The sequence below is a fragment of the Nomascus leucogenys genome, chromosome 2 (genome assembly GCF_006542625.1).
Source record: "Nomascus leucogenys isolate Asia chromosome 2, Asia_NLE_v1, whole genome shotgun sequence".
NCBI classification, from domain to species: domain Eukaryota; kingdom Metazoa; phylum Chordata; class Mammalia; order Primates; family Hylobatidae; genus Nomascus; species Nomascus leucogenys.
In genome coordinates, this window is record NC_044382.1 from 135,407,114 (window position 1) to 135,433,248 (window position 26,135).

Sequence of the window (26,135 nt, forward strand, 5' to 3'; positions counted from 1 at the left end):
TCATTTTTATTACTTTATATCAAAAGTACATTCCCTCAACATGACTTATTACTGGTGATGTTGGATTTGACCCAAGGTGTTTTTTATCAGAGCAACTAGAAAAGCACAGTTGCCATTTACCGCATAGGAAGAGTACAAGAGGGGCAGGATATTTTGGGGAAACACTGAGAGTTTTAATTAGTCTCCTGCTTAGACACCAAAGTGAAGCTATTAACAGTTGTAGAGTTTAGGAGAGAAGTTATGGTTGGACAGATAGAGATGGAAGTCATTAGCCTACAGATGTTGTTTAAGGCTGTGGACTGGCAAAGATCACTGGGAACTTGAAAAGAAGTATAAGTACTACCTACTGGATCATTTCAACAGGAATTTTTACTACAAATAAGGATAGTTGTGTTTTTTCTATGTTAAAATTTTTTCTCTCTCTTTTTACATTGTTATTTTAAATGAAAGGCTTCCATCTCACTACTTCAGTGTGCTGGCTATGTTACTTTGTACATGTCCTTTATCAGGTTAATGATTGCTTCTATTCCTAGTTTAACAAGAGTTACGAATAAGAGTTCAATTTTGTCAAATGTTTTTAACTGCATCTACTGGTATTATCAGATTCCTTTTCTTTTTAAATTTGTTAAATCATCAATAAATTTTTCTGAAGTAGGGCCACTCTTCTATTCCTGGGGGGAAAACAACCTTACTTTGTCACAATCACAATCATCATCATCACTATCACCCAATTCAATTTTCTAACATTTCATCTAGAATTTTTTTTTCTTTTTCTTTTTCTTTTTTTGTTTGCAGGGCTAACTCCCAGGCAGTGTGCCCAGAGTCAGCCTTTTCATCTATGTTTATAAGGAAGAATGTCTTATTTTCTTTTGTCTAGTTAGGAAGCTAACCATAATGAACGCTCACTACAGAAGTCATTTAACTATCCCTCACTCATCAGCGGAGGAAATTAAAGCTCAGAGAAGGTAACCCTCAGACAAGAGTTGCTTTGTTAATTAGTGGCAGAAGCTGTGCTAGATTCCTAATCTAGTGTATTTTCCACCTAACCCTGCTGACCTGCTTAGAAGCAGTTCTATGAGATAGGAAGCAGAAGGACACCAAATGGCTGTTCCCATGTAGCTGGTTTGATTGGGGAGTTACATAAATTGGACTCATTCACCTCACAGGCTCTGTTGTCAAAATTTCACTTCTAAGCATTAAAGAAATGCTGAATTGACAAAAGAAAAAGCACATGGCCCTGAGCTTTAAATATTGCTTGAAAATGAAGATGCTTGTAGAAACAATTGTGTTATGTTTCCTTTTCTAAACTATCATCAAAATTAAAAGGGAAAAGTGGAATGTTCTGTGAATTAAAAGTCTTGAGAAACACTACTACAGATATAAATATTTAGGAGGTATCATGCATTGAGAGCTATTGCTTGAAGTTATGCAAACTTTTAACTTTGTAAGAACACAAACTTCTAGAAAACAATTAGAATTCTTCGCAATATGTTATTGCATATTAACAGGGATTCCTAGGCCAGAGAACTAATTTTAGTGGCATGGTTTCTTATTCAAAGGAAAATTTCAAATTTTTCAAAAGAAACATTTGTTCTGTCTCCTACAAGAATATTCTTAGTGAACTCATATTTGGAGGAGAAAAAAGATGATTATGAAGACGTTTTGCAATGTGTGTGCTGCACATGAATCTTAATAGAAAATTCAACTAAATTCAAAACATGTTCGTGGCACTCACTCATGTAAAAATTTAAATGTAGTGGTATTGTAAACCCCAAGTTACTGCCATCAAGGAGCTCATAAATGAATAGAGAATATAAGCATGTATAGCCAACAATACTACAATGTAAAAAGATTTTATGGTAGAAGAAAACTCTGAGCAAGTCCTTGAAAAGTGAAGAATACCTATTAGTAGAAGGTGGAAAGGGAAAAACATGCTTCAGGTAAAGGGATTGATAGGGGAAAAGGTGCACGGCTTCAGGCTTCAGTAGGGCAGATTCTTGCAGTGGGTGCCTGGGAAATATGGAGCAGGATGTAGGAAAAGGAGAAGAGTCTAGAAAGCAAGAGTAAGTGGAGTTTTTAAGATTTTACCATGTGAGCAAGAAGGAGTCATAGATGTTTTCATAAATATGTATTTGAGAAAAATAATTGAATTTGCTCTTCTTTTTTTTTTTTTTTTTACAATTTAAGATTACTGTATCTCCTTGTAAGAGGAAGGTTTCAATAAATTTTGCAGGTGTCAATCAACCCTTGTTCAAATTGGTCACATATCAAATCTAGCATCATGGGGATTTTATTTATTTCCGAGTGAATTTTAACTATCATTACAAATGTCAATATACTATGCAAAACATCCACAGGAACTTTTTTCATCTTTTTTTGAATTGTACACAAACATTTCCTACATAATCCAACATACAACAGAGAAATGGCACATCTTTTTCTTTCAATTTGCATACAATGGAAAAACAAGTGTATATATATATTTTATAAAGTTTAATAAGACATTAGAGTAAGTTGACAGTTTATAGGTGAGAAATTATCTAATAAAAATAATCAATTTTTTTCAGCATCAGTCACTTCCATAACCAAGTGTTATTCTGATTAATAAAACTTGCTGCCAATCAGAATTCTGGTATATACTCATACCATTACTCAATTTGTAGTACTGCTCCCCACTTTAGTTCTTCACAACCACTAACAGAGAAAATTGTTGAAAAGCAGGGGCAAGCATTTGCAATAACAAACAAAAAATCCCCAGCTTATTATAAGCATGAATATGTATGATGGAATTTCTTCCCAGCAATAGGCTTTCAAACCATCAAGAAATCACCAGAACCAAGTTTGCAGAGTTATTTTGCCTGTGTCCAAGAAGAGATGCACTTATATATCCAACAGAGGAGCTGAAAATCAAACTTAGTGTTAGTTTGGGAGTGGAGAAATTCAGCCACCATTTTAAAATGACTGTCTTAAAAAAAATGACCACAAAAAATAGGTTCACTAAATTTATTTTAAAAATCATAAAATGTTTCTTTAAAAAGAGTATTACATTCTGCACACTGCTCTGAACAGATGCCAGGGACATGGGGACTATTGTTACTTTTCCTCCCTGTCCCACCCCCCAAATGTTACAGTGACCACAAAGCAAGGTGTTCACAATAATTACATGGGGGGAATTTTTTTTAAACCACCAACAATAACAAAAAATAAAATCCACTCACTCTGCTGCTGTTTCAAAATTTCAATGTTAGTTTTTGCACGCCCTTCCCCCACAACCCTGTTTGTAAGGAACTAAAACATTACATGTGATGAACAGCAAAGATTTCACTACACTTCAAACGCAGAACACCTACGAAGCAGAGGAATGTTGGCTTTTTAAACAGAAGCAATTAAAAAAAAAAAGATGCAGGACTCCTCCAGTTCTTCACTAGCCTTAGAAAAACTTTCCAGAATACTGCTTCACATTGTTCTGCAGCAAATATTGTGCATTCTGTATCTGGTCCTGTGTTCCTGTAATGGTAATGATCCGATCTTCGGATCCTTCTAAAGGCTCATCAATTTTGATTGAAGCTCCCAACTCATGACCAATTTGTTTAATCCGCTGACCATCTTTGCCAATAATAGATCCAGTCAAATCTTTGGGAATAGTTACTTGTGCAGTAATAATAGGTCCACCAAGATCACCATATGAGCCACCAACCCCTGCATAGGAATAATCATATCCGGAGCCACCCTGTGGTTCATAAGCCATCTGCCATTCTGATGGGCTCCATGTATCTATTGCAGAGTTCCAAGTTTCATCAGGACTGAAACCAACCATGCCATCATAACAGTCTCCAGGTCTCCCTCTTCTGTCATAGGCCATTAGGTCTCCCCCTCTAGGTGGTGGTGGTGAAGAGGAAGATTCCAAGCTCTGCTACCACCCCAGCCACCTTGTCCAGTAGTAGGAGAAGGTGGTCCTCGATGAGGGCTCATATCTCTTCTAGATGGAAGCATGGGACGCCCACCCCAACCAGGAGGCATTCTGTCAAAACCACCTCTTCCCCACATCGGAAATCCCACTGGGCTTCCAGGGCGGTCATCAAACATCATCGTAAAACCACCATAATCATAGGTTTCATTGTAAAAACTGGGATCATAAGGCTGTGCAGGTCCTTTGATGGGAGACTCAGATATAAGATCAAGGATGATCTTTATGCACTCTACAACCCTATTGGGTTTTCCTCCAATAAGAACAACTCTGTCAGTGGGATGAGAACAGCATTCCTAGAAAAGCTTGATGGTTGTTTGAGTGTTCTCTCAAAGTTCTTTGATTTTAGCACCTTTGACCCCAATATTCCTCCTGCTAGACTCTGATGAATCAACTGCTTCAACTTGCACCCAAAGTCTCTTCCTTTATAGCGTTGGTAATTTAAGCATTCCACAGCATCAGATTCCAGCAGGAGCTGGCTGGTTGCAGTGAGTAATGGCAACTGCAGGGCCTCTTCCAAGGTAGGGATGATTTTCTTTAGAATTTCTCCAATTGTTTCAATATCAGCACTGATACTCAGTATGCACTCGGGGCCACTGCTGTCTGGGACCGAAACACTGGCATTGTAGTCTACACAGGGAGCCTTAATATTCTTGCCTCCTTCTCCAATCACTGCCCCAGCATTCTTGTTCTGAAGCAGAATGTGTAATTCAACCATCTCATCAGTGTTTCTAGATCTTTTCAACGCTTGTTCCTCTTCCATATCTTCTGCAGGGCATTTACCAAATTCACTATTGGTTTCAGTGTTAGGGAAGGTTTCTTCTGGCTGTTCAGTTTCCACTTGTATTAAAGGGACACACCAAGCTATAGGCCGTGAACAAGTGGGACACATGCTGAGTTTGCTCTTCTTTAAGGAAAATTAAAATAGACTCTAGTGATGATTATGTGTGTGGGGGCAAAGGACAGGTATTGAAATTTTCACACTAAACTCGTATAAAAATGAGTGACTTCTTGATATCTCTGTAACAGGATAACCCATAAATTCTACTGTCCAAATTGGAACATTTTTTAGAATAAGAGGTGGGTACTTTAAAAAAATCATGCTGGGACAACAACCCTAAAGTGGGAGTGTCCCAGACAAATTGAGAGGTAGGGTCCCACTATATCTTATTACATTTCCTTTAGTTGAAAGCAAACAAACCTTGATTTGGAAGTTACAATTCAGACTCAACCAAATAAAGGTCCTTTTGGTTTAAAATAGTTATTATGAGATGAAGATGAATATTTAGGCAATTTTAAACTCAAAGAATGAGAGCTAAAACTGTGAGTTAGGCACTGTGCTAAGCACTCCACACCTATTAAGTAATTTAATCTTCATACAAAAACTATGAGGTATATATTAATATGACTATTTGCTCCACTTTATAGGTGAAGAAATGGAGAGACTGTGTTTTAAGTGAAAGGTCCAAGGTTAGCTGGTGACCCAGCAGAGCCAAGATTCCAATCCAGGTTTTTTGGTGCCAGCTGATGTCCTAGTCCATGCTACATTGCCTCTCACACTCTAAGCTTCAGCTCACTTGCCTCCTAAATTTGAATTTCAAATGAACAATAATTTCTTTTTTTAGAACAAGTGTGTCCTATGCAACGTTTGAGACAAGGCTCCTCCTTCTTCCTGGTTGCCAAAGGAGCCTACTTATCCTCAGCATGGTTGAGTGCTGAGTGTGGATGTGGGTGTGGGCTTCTGATCTCTATGTCTCAGCCAGTACCCTTGGCATTATCTGCTGAAGTGTTCTTTTTGGTTGTATAACTCACAGCCTGTTCTCACAGCCTGGTCTCCCAGCACAGCCCATCATTTCTCAAGCCAGAATCAGCTCTGCCTCTACTCCTGGTTATGTTGCAGATACCTAGTCTTGGCCTCATCTCTTATCCGCCTGGAAATATTCATATGAATATTTTTGAATGTTTGCATATTCATATGAATATTATGAACATTAAGGACTATCTTAAGAATATTTAAGAATAGGCTGGGCGTGATGGCTCAGCCTGTAATCCCAGCACTTTGGGAGGCCAAGGCGGGCGGATCACGAGGTCAAGAGATCGAGACCATCCTGGCCAACATGGTGAAACCCCATCTCTACTAAAAATACAAAAATTAGCTGGGTGTGGTGGCGGGAGCCTGTAGTCCCAGTTACTCTGGAGGCTGAGGCAGGAGAATCACTTGAACCCGGGAGGCGGAGGTTGCAGTGAGCCAAGATTGCGCCACTGCACTCCAGCCTGGCAACAGAGTGAGACTCCATCTCAAAAACAAAACAAAACAAAACGAAAACAAAAAAAACAAGAATATTTAAGAATAGACCTAATAAACCTGATTTGGGCTAGAAGAAAAGCCTCAACTCAAATAGGAAAGTGTTTTTTTGTTTGCCTATGTTCGTGAGCAAGTAAAGCAAAATTCCACCATAGCACTTGCTCACTCATTACAGCTCACAAATGAATTCTATCATATGTTAGAGAATTCCTACAAGGAAGAATTTGATGAGTTGTTAGCAATGACTGAAAAAATAACAAACTAAGCAGCTTTTCGTTCTGCCATAATTTTCCATTGACTCTCTTCCTTGTCTGCCACCTAAGAAGAAATCTTCTTACCTTACCACCCACAAAGCAGGCAAGCAGTTGAGGTACAGCCTAAGGATTCTAGGTTCCAACTCCAGCTCTATGCACCATTTTCATAGCCTTAGTTTCCATGTTTCTAATACTGGAATAATAATACCTGCCACACAAAGTTCTTTTGAAGTTCAAATGAAAAGTGGTAAGTAAAACATAAAATATAGTAAATGTAAATCAAGGTTAACTTCAAAGCTCATCTTACCTCATTGTCCATGTAGTGGGTTGAATAGTGCCCACCCCCCAAAAAAGATATGCCCACCTGGAACTTGTTACTGTGAACTTATTTGGAAACAGGATCTTCATAAGACCTACAAATATATTGAGATGATATCAGTCTGGATTTAGGGTGGGCCCTAGGCGGAATGAGTATGCACTTATAAGGAAGTATGCTTATAAGAGAAAGGCAGAAGGAGATTTGAGACACAAAGACATGGCGGGGAAGGCCATGTGGAGACAGAGGTAGAGATTGGAGGTGTGCTGGCACAGAGGCAGAGATTGCAGGTATGCTGGCACAGGCCAAAGAACACCTGGAGCCACCAGAAGCTAGAAGAGACAAGGAAGGATTCTCCACTCGAGCGTTTGGAGAGGCCCTGCTGACACCTTGATTTTGGACTTCTAGCCCCCAGAACTGTGAAGGAATCAATTTCTGTTGTTTTTAGCCAACGAAAACATTAGTTGCAGTAATTTGTTGTGATAATCTTAGGAAACGAATGCAGCTTACTGCCAACCCATCAGTAAATCATGACAGCTCCATCTTCAAAATACATCCAGACCGTGTGGGACACTAAGCCATCATCATCTCATTACTGGTCATCCTGCATTCATCCTCACATGGCCTGCAGTCACACAGCAATCAGAGTGTGATCAGAAATTGATGTCAAATCTTGTCAGTTCTCTGCTCAAAACCCTCCACGTGCTTCTAATTTCTCTCAGAATGTGATCAAAGGCTTTCTCATGACCTACAAGGCTAGACACGATCTGGCCCCACTCCCTGTCCTCTCTTCTTTACCACTCTCACAGTCCTGCTTCCCTGGTGTCTGCACACATGCCAAGCACACTCCCTCCTTAAGTCCTTGCATGCTCTTCTTTCTGTCCGGATAAGCACAGGCTTGCTGCATTACATGTCTCTGCTCACATCTCACCTATTCAGAGAAGCCTTGCCCATTCATCCTATCTGAAGTGGTCTACTCCAATTACTGTCAATATTACATCACTCTTTGTTGACTCCTCAAACTGCACATCACAAACAGTACTTACTTTATTTTCCTGTTCCTACCGTCTCTCCTATTATAAAGAACGCTCCCTAGGTATCAAGACCTTGTCTGTCTTGTTCATTACTGCATTTCCAGTACCAATGCTCAGCACATTGCAGCCACTAGTAAATATTTGCTGAAAGGATGGAGAAACCAACATACCTTATAGCTATTAAGGGTGTTGACCAGAAACGATGAAGATGGTATCTGTCTTTAGCGCCACCCGAAGCAGCACGATCCGGACAGTAACCTGGATCTCAACCTACACACATTCTTAGAGGACAGGAGTCACCGCTAAAGAAAACCACCCATGGTAGTTGCACAGTGAGATCTGAAGTCAGAGCATTGCTACATAGTGTTAACTTTTCAGTGAGTTATTTTAGAATGCTTACAACTTTGAAGTTCAAGAGATAGATTAATGTTAAATCTCCAAATGAGTTCCTGAAAAAAAATTGAGAACAACAAAAACAATTTTTTATATCTTTAATGCTAAGCAATTTAAAAAATGTTTTCGGACAGGTGCGGTGGCTCACGCCTGTAATCCCAGCACTTAGGGAGGCCGAGGTCAGGAGTCTGAGACCAGCCTGGCCAAAATGGTGAAACCCTGTCTCTACAAAAAGTACAAAAATTAGCTGAGCGTGATGGCGTGTGCCTGTAATCCCAGCTACTCGGGAGGCTGAGGCAGGAGAATCGTTTGAACCCGAGAGGCAGAGGTTGCAGTGAGCCGAGATGGCGCCATTGCACTCAAGCCTGGGTGACAGGGCAAGACACCGTCTAAAAAGAAAAAAGTTTTAAAAGTTTTCATATGCTCTATTTTGTTTGAGTCTGTCACCTGCCTGAGTTAGGGATGGTGGATAGTATTATTCTCAGTTTGCAGGTAGAAATATGGAGACTTATGGAGACTAAGTGACCTGTACAAGGGCAGGCAACCGCACAACTGGCATTAGAGTAGTCTCAAACTCGAATCAAGACTTCTGATTTGAAGTTCCTTATTTTCCTCTATCGCACTCCATTAATTTATTTAATGTACATTATTGAACACCAACTATTTCAGGTACTGTGTTAGGTGCAGCATATAATAAGAAAGTTGATAATCTGTCTACTATTTTACAATTAAAAAAAGAATGTGCAATACATGTACTTGGGGAAAAATTCAGTACAGTAACTGCTACTCTTCTCTCCTCTCCCTCTTCTCCTAATCCCTCTCTCCTGATATAATCACTGTTATCTGGAAATCTTTGACTATACAGGCTAAGTCCCCTGTATCTGCCGCGAGGTCCTTCCTGGAGGTGCTGACTGGACTAGCTGACATTGGCTAGATGACCACCAACCAGATGACCTTGGCTAACTGATCCTTATCCCTTGGGCCGCTGTGGCACAGGATGAGTGAGCTACGCCTGGTAACAAGAGTGCCACTCTCGTGTAAGGGGGCTGCTAAGTAGAAAGGAGGCCAGCCCTTTGGAGAATGTTTCTAGAGGGTGTGGGCAGAACCAAGTCTCGGTGGTTAGGAAGATCTTGACACCAAAGTTTAACTTGCAGCGTCCAGGCCGGGTTCACAGTGCATGGGACAGGCGGGGCGGGGCGATGCGGAGGCGGGGCGGGGCGATGCGGGGCGGGGCGGTGCGGCGCGGCGCGGCGCGCGGCCGACGTGGCAGCCCCAGGAGCATGCGCCGCCAGTGGCCATCTTGTAGGCGGGGACGCGCCGAGGTGAGTTTCAGTCCGCGCCTTCGTTGTTTTCTCCAAGCTGTAGTTCTACGTCGCGACCTCCCTATCATACCACACTCTTCAGCGACCACGCAGGCACTTTCCCGGTCCCCAGGTGAGCGCCAGGTGGCTCCGACGCGCGTGTATGAGGGGGGTGGCATGGCATGGTTTGCAGGCGCCAGAGCCAGACCCCGAGGGACGGCGTCCCTGGAAGGTGGGAGGGCCGGCCGGCGCCGCTGGACGCCGGTGTCGTTTGCGAGCCCCCTAGTCCCGTGGTCCAGGCGCAGCTGTGGCGGCGTGCGGGGTGCAGCAGGCAGGAGTGCACATTGCAGGGTGAGCAGTTTCCGCTGGGGATGGCACGGTGGGCGCGGTTCGAGGGTCTCGCTCTGCGACACTTTGCTCCTGTCCAAGGACCAAAGCAGGAGCGCCCTGGCCCTCTGTCCCCACCTTCCAGTGCGCTGACTTTAGGAGAGACTGGCGGCGAGCGCCGGCGGACCTTAGCCCGGCCCTGTCTGGCCTGGAGACGTGGCAGAGCCTGAGGGGAAGCCGCTGTCTCCTGAAACAGGATTTCGGCCGCTGTGAGAGGCCCAGGAGGCTCGAGAGTCATCACACCAGGACCGGCAATGAAAGGAAGCTTATTTTCCCTGAGGTTACCCCATCGGTGCTTAGCGCCGCTTGGGAGAGTTTTTGCATTCTCTTGTTTCTTTGTTTGGTCTTGGGACCTGCTTCAGGCAAATTTGCAGGATAGCACATTTCCTAGATTGACAGAGTTTATAGCCAATAGTGTTTTTGTCATTCGAAGTAGTTATTTTGAGAGACAACGTGCATTTCTGGGATCGTGACGCATCTTGGCATTGAGTCTTTCTCCTGTGCAGCCGCTGTTTAATTCAGTGAAAATTTATAAAATTTTATTTTGGGGTCAGATTAGGCTCTAGCTAGCGCTGTCTGGTAGTAGAGACAATCTTGTGGCACGAGTAGGTCAGCAGTAATTGCTCTTAATGCTTTAAAGTTTATCAAAGCTTCACTATTCCATTTCTTGTAAACTTGTAAATAGCCATCCACTTTTTCTTTCTTTCTTTTTTTTTTTTTTTTTTTAACAGAAAAACCAAAGCATAAGCAAATTGGAATAACAGGGTCTAGCCAGACTGAGAACTCAGTTTTCCAAACCGTTTTCTTCACTTTTTCTTTAGTGTTAATACATGAATAGTACTTTTCGTGACAAGACTTGAGCCCTAAAACAGTTACCAACTCTGACACCTCAGTGTTGTTTTATCGTAATAGGTTTTTTTAGTAGAAGGCACTATGTTTATGCATGTAAAAAAAAATTTACCAGTATTGCCATTACGCCAGTTTTCATATAGTAAGACATTAAAGACAAAGAAATTGATTATTTATTCCACTTAATGGCTTTATATTCATTGTACAGTTTCTTTTGCAGACACATTTGTTAATATTAGGGATTCTCTTACAATAGGACTTCCATTAGTCATTGTAAGGATTGGGGAGCATCTGTAGTAGAAGGGTGAATGACCAATAAAAAATTAAATGAAGAAAAGAGGTAGCCTTGGTTGAGGAGTGGTAAAATCTCCAAAGGGGCGTTTCTGTCTCAGGTTATTTACCTTCGATGTATAGGTACTGAATGAAAGGATTCAGCCTCCCTGGATCCCTGTTCTCTACTTAGTGCCATAGATCTTTCCTACGTTCACAGCCAAACTTTTTGAAAGTGTTATGCGTGTTAGTCTCGCCTGCCACTGCTCGATTCAGTTTACACTGGAATCTTTCTCCACTCTTTACATGAAAACCACTCTCCCTAAATTCATCTCCAGTTTGGCAGATCCGTTGAACTTCTCAGATAGTATCCTATTTGGCTTCTCTGCAGCGTTAATACTGTTGCCCATTCATACTGCGCAACACTGGCTTTTGGACACCACAGTCTGCTGGTTTTCTTCCTTTCTTTTAGCTTATCTCTTATTCTCTGCAAACTTGTCTTCCATCTTACTATACCAATAATTGGTTTTACATCATATTCTCTTTTCTCTTGGTATTCTCTTACATAATCTCATCTGAACACATGACGTTAGACTATCAGTACACTGATGACACCCACATTTATGTGGTTGCTAAACTCCAGACCAAGTCAGTGTCTCTACTTAGATGTTCGTTTCAAGGAACTTAAACAGCATGTCAAAGACTAAACATTTTATGATTTCCCCCATCTGACTCCCCCAGAAAGAACATCAAACACATTGGCCTTCTGCAGTGTTTCCTATCTTTGTGCATGGCACCACCATCTATCTAGTTGTGCAAGTCATGCCTCCTTTCCCTTCCTCCATACCCAGTCAGTCACTGAATTTTGCCACCTAATCTTGTCTTGATCTTATTTACTTTTCTCCATCTCCACTGTCGTCACTTGAGTCTAGGTCAGAGTTTTTCAACTTTGGCACTATTGACATTTTGGGACACTTAATTCTTGCGTGTAGGCTGTGCATTGGAGGATTTTTAGTAGTATTCCTAACCTCTTCCTGCTATATACCAGTAGTAGCCCTCTAGTTGTGACAATAAAAAATGTCTTGGACATTGCCAAGTGACCCCTTGGGGGCATAATCAGCCCCTCCCACTGTGAAAATCATTAGTCTAGGTTGTTACTAACTTCTGTTGGAGCTACTTCTATATCTTCCTTAATGGCCTGTCTGCATCTGCTCTGTCTGCCCCGTGGCCCAGGCTGCATACTTTGTTCAGATCTTTTCAAAAAATAAATATGAATTGCTAATAACTGGAATCAGCCTAAATGTCCTTCAACAGATATATTTATACAATGGAATACTATTCAGCAATAAAAAGGAACCCACTTGATATATGCAGCAGCTTGGATGAATCTCAAGAACATTATTCTGAGTGAAAAAAAGCCAGCTTCAAAAGGTTATATGCTGTATGATTCGATTTATGTAACATTCATAGAATGAGAAAATGATAGAAAACAGAGCAGTGTTTGCCAGGGCTTATGGTTGATGGGAAGGTAGATAAAGGAACAGCATGAGGAAGTTTCTTTTTAGTGATGGAATGGTTCTATACCTGGTTGAGGTGGTGGCTATACGAGATTGAGCATATGATGAAACTTCATAGAACTATGCACATACACACACACAGTAAATGTAAAAACGTGAAATACAAATAAGATCTATAGTTAATAGTATTGTACCAATGTCAATTTCATGGTTTTGATCATTGTAGTGTACTGTAGTGACGTAAGATGCTGTTACTGAGAGAAGCTGGGTTTGGGGTACTCAAGAACTCTGCTGTTTTTACCTCTTTTTTTTGAATCTAAAATTCCTTCAAAACAGTTAAAACAAAAGACAGTTATGCCACCCTCAGCTTGAATGCCTTACAATTGTAGGATATGATAAATTTCTCTTCATAGGTTTTAGCCTGTAAATTGTTAAGTACAATGAGTTCTGAGATCCTCTCCAAAGAACCAATGTATCAGTATGTTCAGCTCCCCTGTTCTTTGTTATTCATTTTAAAGTTTAAATTCCTAGTTCTTTATTTCTCCTTGCCCCTAGTTTCAGTAAACAGCCCCCTTCTAACCTCTATAAACTGCTCTGACCTTAGTCACCCTTGGTCACCTGCTCTGTTCTTAGTCATTCTGGGTCACCTATTCTGTAACCATCCTTCCCGCCAAACTACTCAACCTGCTGCTCTGGCTCATACCCCTGCTCTCTTTAAAATAGCCAGTTGGAATTAGCTTAGACCCTGTGGTCCAACCCTAGCCAGTGGGGGAAAGACACAGCAGTAGGGACTAGCTGCGTTAGGATAAGAACCCCTTCCCCTCCCTTGTGCAGGTGTACTCTTGACATTGCTCCATCTGTGAGACACACCCTTCTATAGAAGTAAAATTGCTTTGCTGAGAAAATTAAATTTATGTTCGAGTGCTATTTCTTTTGTGGCACTGAAAATTTATTTCTAACACAATGACACTCTGTTCTTTAAAAACCCAAGTTTTTTAACCTGATTTATGAGGCTGAACACCTTCTGGGCTTCTGTCTGTCCCTCCAGTCCTGATTCTTTTTTCTCGCCCTTCACATGGATTTTCTTGAATGTGTCTTGTTCTTCCCACTCAGTTGGTAGATATATTTGCTATATATTCACTTTTTCTGGACTCTGCCTTTCTTCCTTTGCCTAATTAAGTTCTTATCCGTCAAATCTCGGTTCATCTGTGACTTATTTGGGGAACCCTTTCCTTACCTCCAAGTCAAAATCATATTTCTGTCAAACAAAACTGTTCTTACCCTCAGAGCACATAATTCAGCTACCATTCAGTGTAAATTGGTTTATGATTTTATTGTTTCCTGTACTAGACTATAAGTATCCTGTTTGTTTTTGCTAATCATTGTTATTTCCTGAGGCACCAGTATAGTGCTTGTCAAGCAGTTGACCTTCACTAAAAACTTATTAAATGAATAAAAATATTAAAAACAAATAGCATATTTAGAAGTTGGTTCTGTACTTGAGATACACTTCAGGATTTGTAATTTTAAAGAAAGTTTTCTCATATTTTATAATCCATTGTTGTCTATTAGGATCCTGCTATCTAATGGCATTTTTGCTATAGTTAACTTTTCTAAAACCTCAGAAACACAATTTATCTGTTACTGGATATGCTTTAAAATGTGAACTAGGAAAATTGTGAATTAATGCTTTTATCAAGTGAAGCACATTTTATTTTATTTTCTTGAGACGAGTTCCTGCTTTGTTGCCCAGGCTGGAGTACAGTGGCATTCTCACTGCTCCCTGCAGCCTCAACCTCCTGGGATCAGGTGATCCTCTCACTTCAGCATTCTGAGTTGCTGGGACCATAGGCACATGTCACCCTGCCTGGCTAATGTTTTAATTTTTTGTAGAGATGGAGTCTTCCTATGGTGCCCAGGCTGGTCTCAAACTCCTGGTCTCAAGGGATCCTCCCACCTCTACCTCCCAAAGTGTAGGGTTACAGTGGTCAGTCACTGTGCCCGGCTTTATTTTTTTTTATGTTAATGGGGATATCTTATACACAGTACTTTATGAGAGAAGAGGAAGAGCTTCAAAAATACGTTAAATATATTATTTATTTATTTTTAGAGATGAGAACTTGCTCTGTCACGCAGGCTGGAGTGCAGTGGTGCAGTCATAGCTCACTGCAGCCTTGAACTCCTGGGTTCAAGCCATCTTCCCACCACAGCCTCCCAAAGTCCTGGGATTTCAGGCGTGAGCCACTGTGCCCAGCCTCATTTTTATTTTAAATTTAATAATGACTGAAATTTATATTTATTTACTTGTTTTTATTTTTTAGAAATGAGATCTTGCTATGTTGCCCAGGCTTGTCTCCAACTCCTAACCTCAAGTGCCTCCTGTCTTGGCCTCCCAGAGTGCTGGGATTATAGGCATGAGACACCACACCTGGCCCAGACATAACTATCTCTAACATGCATTCATGTGGCAGAAATCAAATTAGTAATTTACTATTTGAAATGTAGTAGATAATTAGTTATATTGTTATTATAACATGAAATTATTTCCCACTTATAAAGTATCTACATGGGAATGTTAAGATTGTTTAATATTAAATATTCTCATAGATTGCTTTCTTAGAAATTTGGACAAACTCTTCATCTGCAAATAAGTTGCATTATAAATAGTAAAGGTGGACATCTATCTCTTGATGATTATTATTTTAGTCATTCTCTATTCAAGCTTTAAAAATATGCTTTTGGTTACTGTGTAATATTTGTTACATTTTTATGTTTTTATAGTATACCATAATTGAAGAAAAATGATGGAAGAGAGTGGAATAGAGACAACACCACCTGGGACTCCTCCACCAAATCCTGCAGGGCTGGCTGCTACTGCTCTGTCTTCTACCACTGTTCCATTAGGTACACGTAGTTGTCTAACATCTCATGTGTTTTGAGAATAGTGAAGATACTATCATCTTTTCTCAGAGCCAATTAAGAAAAGAATGCATATATTAAAACTTCTCTATTATTTTTCAAGATGAAAGGAAATAGCCTTTTTAAAATTTAAAGAATAGAAAGTCTTTTGTATTTAAAGTAAGAAAACATCAGTGTTTTGCTTTAGGTAGACTTTTGTTATGTTCATAATTTTATCATCATTTATATTATGACAGAAATATCCTAAAAAGCATGTGTTAGCTTTGTCTGCTGTTCTTTTTCTTTTTTCTGAGATGGAGTTTCACTTGTCGCCCAGGCTGGAGTGCAGTGGTGCGATCTCATCTCACTGCAACCCCCGCCTCCCGGGTTCAAGTGATTCTCCTGCCTCAGCCTCCCGAGTAGCTGCGATTACAAGTGCTCACCACCATGCTCAGCTAATTTTTGTATTTTAAGTAGAAACAGGATTTCACAATTTTGGCCAGGCTGGTCTCAAACTCCTGACCTCAGGTGATCCACCTGCCTCAGCCTCCCAAAGTCCTGGGATTACAGGCGTGAGCCACTGCGCTCGGCCTACTGCTCTACGACTTTGTGGTGATTAACCTTTCTGAGCCTTCAGGGCATACGTTTTCATGCTGAAACTAGGGATGAAGAATCACTTTATTTTATTAAAAATACACCAAAACAAACAAGCAAAAATGAACAATGCCATAGGTTCATACAGCTGCTTCTTTTACTTATGGGAGTTGAAAGTCATTTACACTCAATTATATTTGTTGTATATTTTAAATTACACTTTTAAAAATAATTCTTGGGATATGCTTTGGTAAGTTTAAAAATTTTGCAAGAGGAAAGTAATTAGACAGTTTGGAAACTAAATAAAAAACATTTCTAATTCTGTGCTTTTATCCTCTCCACTTTTTTCTAGCAGCAACCAGTTCTTTTTCTTCTCCAAACGTATCCTCCATGGAGTCCTTCCCACCACTCGCATACTCTACTCCTCAGCCGCCCCTTCCTCCTGTGAGGCCTTCAGTGCCATTACCTTTTGTGCCTCCTCCTGCAGTTCCTTCTGTGCCACCACTTGTTACTTCTATGCCACCTCCTATTTCTCCATCAACTGCTGCTGCTTTTGGTAATCCTCCTGTATCTCACTTCCCACCTTCAACTTCTGCCCCAAACACTCTTTTACCTGCACCCCCTTCGGGTCCTCCTATATCAGGATTTTCTGTTGGTTCAACTTATGACATTACAAGGGGACATGCAGGGAGAGCTCCCCAGACACCCCTGATGCCATCATTTTCTGCACCTTCAGGAACAGGTAATTCTTTCTTATACTTTGAAATACGTGGCTATTAATTAATGTTTTATTTTTCTTTAAAATAATAGCTTTGTTGAGATATAATTTATGTACTCTACAATTCACCCAATTCAAAGCCTACAGTTCCATAGTTTACATACAGAATTGTGCATCCCTTTTCACAATTTTATAACCTTTTCATCACTTTAAGAAAGAAACCCTATTCCGTTTAGCAGTCAGCCCCTGCTGTCCCGCATATCCTCACAGCTCTAGGCAACTACTAGTCTACTTTCTGTGTATATGGATTTGTTTATCCTGGTCATTTCATATAGATGGAATCATATAATATGTGGCCTTTTGTGACTGGCAACTTTCATTTAACTATTTTCACTTAAATATTTCACTTACGTATTTTCAAGATTCATCCCTGTTGTAGCATTTGTCAGTACTTCATTCCTTTTCATGGCTGAATAATATTCCAGTTTATGAATATGTATACCACATTTCATTTATTCAATTAATCAGTTAATGTTGGGTTGTTTTCCACTTTTTGGCTGTTTAGATAATGCTGCTATAAATATTTGTTTACAAGTTTTTGTATGGACATGTTTTTATTTTTCTTGGGTGTCTACCTAGGCATGGAATTGCTGATTTACATGGTAATTCTACATCAGACTATTTTCTAAAGCAGGTGTACCATTTTACCTTCTTATCAGCAGGCGGGGTCCCACTTCTCTGCATTAATGTTCTTCCCTTTATTCATTTCTTTGGTTTCCAGAGTTACCTATCTCATGTTTTTGCCATTTAAATTATTAAAATAAGGCTGTTAGTATAATTTAGCATATGTTTTTTTATGTGATATACAACTCAGTAGATGATTGGTATATGGGACGTCAGAAAATTCCAAAATTTTGTCCTAATATTTGTGCATTTATAGAGAAATTAAAGGTGAAGTCTGAGTTTTTTTAAATTTTACTGAAAAAATTATCAGGACTGACTGTTCCAGGGAGTAGTGTTTTTTTAGCCAGGTAAAAATTCAGAAACAAATAAAACCTCATTTATGCCAAAAGTTTGTGATATTGAGTCATTTCCCTTCCTAGGTCAGTTACATCTACTTGTTTTGTTTCTTTGGAAAAATTGTTGCAAACGAGTTATCAAAACTTCGTCCTTGTCATTCTCTACCTGTTGTTTCTCATTTTAGGGAAAAGAAGTAACTTTGCTGTGATTTTTATTATCTATCTTTCCCTGTCTGCCTTTACAAATGAAACTTATTGCAGAGTACAAGTACTATATTCATGTCTGTGTATATGTGAATTTTCTGAGTTAACATGAAGTATATAGAGTATGTGTAATAATTGTGTGCTTTTTTGTGAGGAACGTCAGTGCTCAATTAATTTTATGGATTAAAGAGACCTGAACTACAGCTGTTCATATCCAAGTGCTGAATAGGACAGACCTGAAGAACTTTTGTATATATGCTTTTTGTCCATTTTCAGGATGCTTGGTTTAAGACTATATAAAGGGAAATAAATTTCTTTTGAAATTCTGTTTAATTTGCATTTTATAAAGGTTCGTGTTAATCTTTGAGTGTATAACTCAGTCTTCAAATGCCTGAATATTAATATTAAAGTTGTTTGAGCCACTCCTTTTATAGGAAAAAGTTTATGGAATAAATTATACATATGAAAATTTTTGCCATTGACTAGGTCTTTTGCCAACTCCTATTACTCAGCAAGCCAGTTTGACATCTCTGGCACAGGGAACTGGAACCACATCAGCCATTACTTTCCCAGAGGAGCAAGAAGACCCTAGAATTGATAGAGGTCAGGATGAAGCATCTGCTGGTGGAATCTGGGGTTTTATTAAGGTAAGAGGTACTTAAAAATTATGTTTAATTTTCTAATTATAAAACTAATAGATATTTATTAGAGAAAATTTTGAAAATACAGGATGGCACAAGGAAAAATAAAATTCTTTTTTATTAGCAGTTTTCTGTAGCTGCTCTCAGTCTCTTGCCTATGCATATCTGTGTAAATGTTCCTTTGAATTAAAATCAAATTGAAGTAGTGACAGGTCAAATGGATACTATTTCATGTTTTCTGGTCTTTACTGAGCATATATCATGGACCTCTTCCTGGCCGTAAAATATTTTTTTCAGAAATGTATTTTGGTTTCTCTTATGGCTGCTTCACCATACACGCTGTTGGATTTATTTCCCATGTTTTATTTTGCTAATCTGCCTATTGGCATTTTCTAATTGTAATTTTTTTTTAAAATTAGTTAATTTATTTTAATCGACAAAAATTGTGTGTGTTTATTATGTACAACATGATGTATACATGAAGTGTGTATACATTCTGTAGTGGCTAAATTGAGCTGATTAACATATGCAATACCTCACATATTTACCATTTTTTTGTGGTGAGAAAACTTGAAATTTTGAAATATAAAACCTTATATTTCAAGAATAGAATACATTGTTCCTAACTATAGTCACCCTGTTGTACAAGAGATCTCTTCTAATTGTAATTCTTATCAATAAATCATCATCATAATTAGGTCTGGCACGGGGACTCATGCCTGTAATCTTAACACTTTGGGAAGCCCAGGCAGGGGGATTGCTTGAGTTGAGGAGTTCTGTATGAGACCAGCCTGAGCAACATAATGAGACCCAGTCTCTACCAAAAACTTAAAAAAATTAGCCAGGCATTGTAGCGTGTGCCTGTGGTCCCATCTACTCTGAGGCTAAGGTGGTAGGCTTGTTTGATCCCAGGAGGTCCAGGCTGCTTGAGCTGTGATCATGATACTGCATTCTAGTCTAAGTGACAGAGTGTGAGACACTATCTCAAAAAAAAACAAAAACAAAAACAAAAAACTATGATGAGCACTGTTGTATGATGTAAATCTTTATGGACATCTTTTTTCCTCCGAATTAATTGCTGATGAACATTTGAGTGAAAATTTGAAAAAATACATATTCCACTTTAGGAAGTTTATACCGAAATACACTGGTATAGCATTTTTCACTTGCTGGCAGTAGTTATTAATTGGGACTAGGATATTTTCTGATTTGACAGGCAAAGAATAATACCACATTTTAAGTTGCTTTCCTTTGCTACTGAATTTGAACATTTTTTCGTATGATTTTTAGCCATTTGTATTTTTCTTTTGTGAAATATCAGTTGTGTTCTTTGCCTAGTTTTAAATTCGGATGATTTTCTTTTCTCATGAATTTGTAAGAGCTCCTAATACAGTAAGAATACTTTTCTATATGCTCTCATATGTTGCAGTTTTCTCAATTTTTAGTTTACATTTTAATTTTAATACCCTTTTTGACAGAAAAGTTCAATTTCAGGAGTCAGTTCTGTCAATCTCTTTTCTTTTCTTTTCTTTCCTTTTCTTTTTCTTTTCTTTTCTTTTCTCCTTTTTGAGACAAAGTCTCACTCTTGTCGCCCAGGCTGGAGTGCAATGGTGCAGTCTTGGCTTACTGCAACCTCTGCCTCCTGGGTTCAAGCAATTCTCTTGCCTCAGCCTCCCAAGTAGCTGGGATTACAGGTGCCTGCCACCACACCTGGCTAATTTTTTTGTATTTTTAGTAGAGACGGGGGTTCACCATGTTGGCCAGGCTGGTCTCGAACTCCTGACCTCAGGCGATCTGCCCACCTCGCCTCCCAAAGTGCTGGGATTACAGGTATGAGCCACCACAGGCGGCCTCTATTTTTCTTTACTTTTTTTTTTTTTAAATGCTAAAAAAGACCTTTTCCCATTATGATACTATGATAAATGTTCTTCTATGATCCCTTTCTAGTTCTCTTAATGTTTAATTTTTTAGACACTTAGCGTTTAATATAGTTGATATTTCTTTACTATATGAGGTAGAAATCAAACTTAATTTTCTTCCAGCTACTCGATGGAGTCTTTCAATATCATATCCCCATTGATTTGTTATGATCCCTATATTATCTTCCTTAGGAAATTGTGTGTGAAAATCAGCTTCTGGCCTCTGTGTTCTAGTCGACTGCTATTTCCCTGTTCTTGTAGTAGAGCACACTGTTTTAATTACTTTTACTTTGTGTTCATTGTACTAATATGTACTGAGGTGGGGATGTGGAGCATTCAGTGATAAGTAAGATAGAAAGGACAGTTCAAGTCTGCATTTATAAATGTATATCAGTATTTAGTTGTGTAAGTTGTATAAGCTGGCTGATTTTTCTTCTAAATTTTTCTTTACTCATCTTTCCCAGTTTTTTTTTCCAGTGAATTTTGAAATCATTCTGCCAAGTTCCAATATTCTGCTAAGGGTTTGTTTGCAATTTTGTTATAATAATTATATTATTATATTAAAGATTTAAAATTGGTAGATGGTTGGCTGATTTGTAGTATTTGAGCTTCATGTTTCAGGAATGTGGCATTTTTCTAAGCTTGTTTATTTTTTAATACCTGTCTGTACTTTAGAAAAGTTTTTTTTGCATAGACTACAACATTTTGTCCCTCGTTAAGAGCATGTGTCAGTGTGTTTGTCATGAGTTGTAATACCCAGTTCAACTCTATAGGTCTTGTAAATAGTAGTAAGTCATGATGTTTCAGCATATGGTTGGTTGGCAGTCTTAAATTTCAATTTTATGAACTCATCTTTTCCTGAGTCACCTTAGTTTAATGGCAGATTGGAAGACAGGGAATCATGGCGGGTTAGTCAGATGCCATCTCAGGAGGCACTGCTCCCTGGAGTGTCTTTTACCCTTTGTGAAGTATCGCACAAGAAGGAATACTCAAGACTTGGTTCCTTCTAGTAGTAACGGCTCTAAGAATCCAGAGGAATAGATCTGACTATAAATGGAGAGTTTGGGAATGTACAAAACAAGAAACAAGAAGTAGGCAAAAGAAGAAACCAGTAGAAGATAGCAAAATTTTGTACGTTAAGGTAATAAGTAACTGTTCTGCCCCCAGATGAGAGGTGTTTTTACTCTTTATTTTTTTTAATTAGGGAACAAGTATGGACTTGTAGACACCTGATTGGGACCTTTATTTGGGACCCTAAGGGACAAGTTTTGCCCAATCTTTTATATAAATAAGTAGAAGTGAAATTATATATACATAATATATGTATATACACACACATATATATGTATATATGGTATGGCATCCTTTCCATACCCATGCTACTCAAAGCGTAGTCTGTAGATTGCTGCTGGTCTACACACTGTTATGAGTCAGGAAGAAAAATTGAGAGTATAATTTAGAAATGTAATAGCAATTTGATATTGTCATGACCTTATATATCTTACAAAAGTACTGGTTTAGGAAGCATTGGAAACTTTTAAAAAAGTTTTCTTCACAATCATGAAGATCATGGTGTTCCTCACTTAGAGTGGATACTTATATATTTATTTGTTTTATGCAGGGTGTGGCTGGGAATCCTATGGTGAAGTCTGTGCTTGATAAGACAAAACATTCAGTAGAAAGCATGATTACAACGCTGGACCCTGGCATGGCTCCCTATATCAGTATGTACATAAGTTAGACCAGTATCTGCCATTTTTTTTTAAAGTGTATGTCCATGTCAGCCACTATTTGTAATTCTCTGTTTGTTTCCACTGATTGTGTTATCAGTGGAAATTCCTATTATATTCTTGCATTAATTTGTCAGTCTTATTTTTTGGTGTTACTAATTCATCTTTTTTAAAAGTCATCATTAAATAAATTTTGAAAATCCCACAGAATAATCCTAGAAGGAGTAAAAACCATGAATTATTGGTATACTTGCTGATTTTAATTTTAAATATAGGTTAGCATTGCTTTATATGAATTTTAACTTTATTCACTACTGACATTTGAAGTGATGTTTGTTTCATACTTTTTTTTTTACATTTCTCCTGTTATCTATTTTAATTAAATATATTTGTGTGTAATTGAGGGATAATATTTTTGGAGGAAGCAAATCTAGTTAATAATATCTAATGACTGGGTATATTGGGAAAGCTATTTTTAACCACCTCTGAACACTAATCATCCAGAATCTTCCAGACAGTTGATAGATACTGTCTGCTATTTAATTTTTATATACATATCCAATATGTGAAAAAATATCACTTACAAGGCTCAGTGACCAATTATTAGTAATTCTGTAAAAGATAACTTTTAAGTCAAAATTGTGCAGCAGGTACCTGAACAGAGATTTTAGTGGCAATAAAAAGCCAATAGCTTTCACAAGTCTTGACTATGTTGGTAGTTTACTGTCTAGTAAATATCAAAAGAGAAGGCCTAGCAATTGTTAAGTGTCTTCATTGAATGCTTCTGCTAGGCACTTTCTCATAAGAGCTCTGCAAGGTAGGTATTTTCCTCAAGTTTTGGATGAGGAACCTAGGTTTGTAGGGATGTAAGTTATCACCCTAGATCACACAACTTGGTAGAGCTGTATTGAACTCATGCTCAATTTTTTTACACTTAGCCACTTGGCTTCCCTTGTAGTAGAAAATTGAATCAAGCATTAAATCAACTGAGTTGTTCTTTGTGTTTGTAGCTGTCCAAAGAATTCAAAATTGGACTCTGCCATATATGTTCTTTTCTTTGCAAGTACATATTTGGAATGAAGGAAAAAAAGGAATTAATATTTTTGGAGCTTTTGCTGTTTTCATGGCTGTACTATGTTAGACTGTGAAAGCAATTACCTTATTTAATCCTTAGAGCAAACCGTATGAGGTGCCAGGTGTTTTTCTTCTTCTTCTTTTTTTTTTTTTGAGACAGAGTCTCACTCTGTCACTCAGACTGGAGTGCAGTGGCATGATCTCAGCTCACTACAACCTCTGTCTCGTAGGTTCAAGTTATTCTCATGTCTCAGTCTTCTGAGTAGCTGGGACTACAGCCGTGTGCCACCACGCCCAGCTAATTTTTGGTAGAGACGGGTGTTCTCCATGTTGGCCAGGCTGGATGGCAGGCATTTTTCTACAAAGAAACAAGCTCAGTGACTTCAACAAGGTAAAGAAGCTAGTAAATGATAAAGGCAGAGCTCATACCCAAGGAAGTTTCTCAAGCCACTAGTCTTCATGATATCAAGAAAAATATGTAACACCAAAGGGGAAAAAAGAAAGGTACAGAAATGAAATTTCTATCATTAGCAAATGTCATAACTTAATCAACTTTAAAAAGTAATAAAATTTAATTCAAGAAAGCTGACATCTTTATTGACAGCAAAGCATCACCATTCTGATCTAACAAAACAACTCAAAGTAAATCTTAAGGTTTTTTTTTTTTTTTTGAGATGGAGTGTCACTCCATCACCAGGCTGGAGTGCAGTGGCACAATCTCGGCTGACTGCAACCTCTGCCTCCTGGGTTCAAGCGATTCTCCTGCCTCAGCCTCTCAAGTAGCTGGAACTACAGGTGCACGCCACCATGGCCAGCTAATTTTTGTATTTGTAGTGGAGACGGGGTTTCACCATGTTGGCCAGGATGATCTCGATCTCTTGACTTTGTGATCCTCCCACCTCGGCCTCCCAAAGTGCTGGGATTACAGGCATGAACCACCGCGCCCGGCCATCTTAAGGTATTTTTACACAAATATTCTAGAAATCATTTGATGTAACAATTTCGTATGTATCAAGAAACTCAAAAAGTACTAGAAATGGCAGGACTACTCATCACAAGTTGAAAAGCCATTTTGAGCTGAAGCTTAATGGAGCAGTACTTAGCTAAGATCAAGAGATGTGTCCCATGTGGAGGAAAAAAGTGAAAAAAAGTATATTCTTCTATGTTCTAGTAACTTCTGAAGTATCCAGTACAGATGTGATCTGTGAGACATTATGTCAGTCAGGAAAAAGGGATCCATTATTTTTAAAACCCAAATATTTGAAAATATCTTTCACTGTTCCACATGATATTTATTAGGGAAAAACAACCTTGTTTCTAGGGCAAAATGTTTTACTTTATAAACAATTTTCATGAAAAATCTCTTTTGCCAGTGATAACTATTAATGCCAAATATCAAAATGTGCTGTGTTTAGAACCAGGGGTTTGAATTCATTATATCACAGAAATGTTAGGTTAGGATTTTTAAAAATAATGAAACATTTGGTCAAATTGTTGTGTCTAGAAATAGTAGTACTTAGGTTTTTTAAGTAATTGAAAAATTAAAAATATTTGAAAATTTTTATTTCATATTATTAATATTTTAAATTTCAAGTTTTATATGTTATTTCAACTTCATATATGCTTGTATATTTATATTAGAGCAGTAGTACATATATAATTGATAAATATCTATTTGTGGCATATGCTCAGAACATTGTGGAGATATTTAATAAAAAGCTTGATGACCCCATATTTAAACTATTTTCTAAGTTAAAAAGTATATTTCATGGTAGTGCTTGTTTAGTACATAACTTCTCTGCAACTCATTGACAAATCACTTACTATATCAGTAAGTATTTTAATTTCCCGTAGAGTATACTAAATATGTAACTTACACTTCACAAGCCAGATATGTAATTTCTGGCTTGTGATATGTAATGTCAGTTTTGAGTCCTGACATTAGTGCTAATTAGATATGTTACCTTGGGCAAAACTTTGTTGGCCTCAGTTTCTCAAGCATGTAAAAAAGATAATGATCTATATCTTGCATGGTTTTATGAAACTGGTAATAATTATGTAAATTAGATGTTAGCACCTGGTATGGTAGTAATTATGAGAATTTCATTATTTTAATTTGAAATTTAAATTTTCCTCTGGTCTTTTTAGAATCTGGAGGTGAATTGGATATTGTAGTGACCTCAAATAAAGAAGTAAAAGTTGCTGCTGTCCGAGATGCCTTCCAGGAGGTCTTTGGCTTAGCTGTGGTTGTAGGGGAAGCTGGACAGTCCAATATTGCCCCACAGCCAGTGGGCTATGCAGCTGGATTAAAAGTGAGTAACAGAACACCATTTTCAGGACATGGAAACTGGCATTTAATTTTTTTCACAATTCTGATAATCTGTTGTCCCTATGGAGCTAATAAGCTTTTACATACTGAAATAACAATGAACTTTGCTTTTAGTAGATAGCCCTATTGTATTAATGAAGATATAGTGGAGTTTTAATTTAAAGAAATTTAAGATAGGTTTTGATTATTGTGGGAAGGAAAAAAACATTGAGAGAGCACAGAAAGAATAGTTAGTCCTAAAAGAGATCTTCTTAATCTAGCATTAACATTCAAATCAATTACTGAGATGATAATATCCCTTGAATCCCATAAGCTTTTTATTATCCCTATTGATAATGCTTAAAAATGTGTAAGTTCCAGGAATTCCGTCCTCTCTTTCATACTTTATTTTCCTCTCTTTGTGTTATTACCAGCAT

The 26,135-nt window shown here is 38.4% G+C and overlaps 1 protein-coding gene and 1 pseudogene across 3 annotated transcripts in view; one reads left to right on the top strand and one right to left on the bottom strand.

The window, feature by feature from the left end:
* Positions 1-3,376: 3,376 nt before the first annotated feature.
* On the bottom strand, positions 3,377-4,859 carry LOC105739464 (annotated as a pseudogene). The gene has a single exon (XR_004032247.1). The product of XR_004032247.1 is annotated as a heterogeneous nuclear ribonucleoprotein K pseudogene (transcript).
* A 4,647-nt stretch (positions 4,860-9,506) lies between these two features.
* The window catches only part of PRRC1 (proline rich coiled-coil 1), a 38,870-nt gene continuing 22,241 nt past the window's right edge, over positions 9,507-26,135 (top strand). The window contains exons 1-6 of one of the 2 annotated variants that reach the window (XM_030818399.1): positions 9,507-9,703; positions 15,375-15,497; positions 16,438-16,827; positions 18,513-18,673; positions 22,208-22,310; positions 25,539-25,702. In XM_030818399.1, coding sequence (XP_030674259.1) covers positions 15,395-15,497; positions 16,438-16,827; positions 18,513-18,673; positions 22,208-22,310; positions 25,539-25,702 — 921 coding nt within the window. In that variant the 5' untranslated portion in view covers positions 9,507-9,703; positions 15,375-15,394. The remainder of the gene's footprint in view (positions 9,704-15,374; positions 15,498-16,437; positions 16,828-18,512; positions 18,674-22,207; positions 22,311-25,538; positions 25,703-26,135) is intronic. The other variant, XM_030818400.1, reaches the window with a different exon arrangement.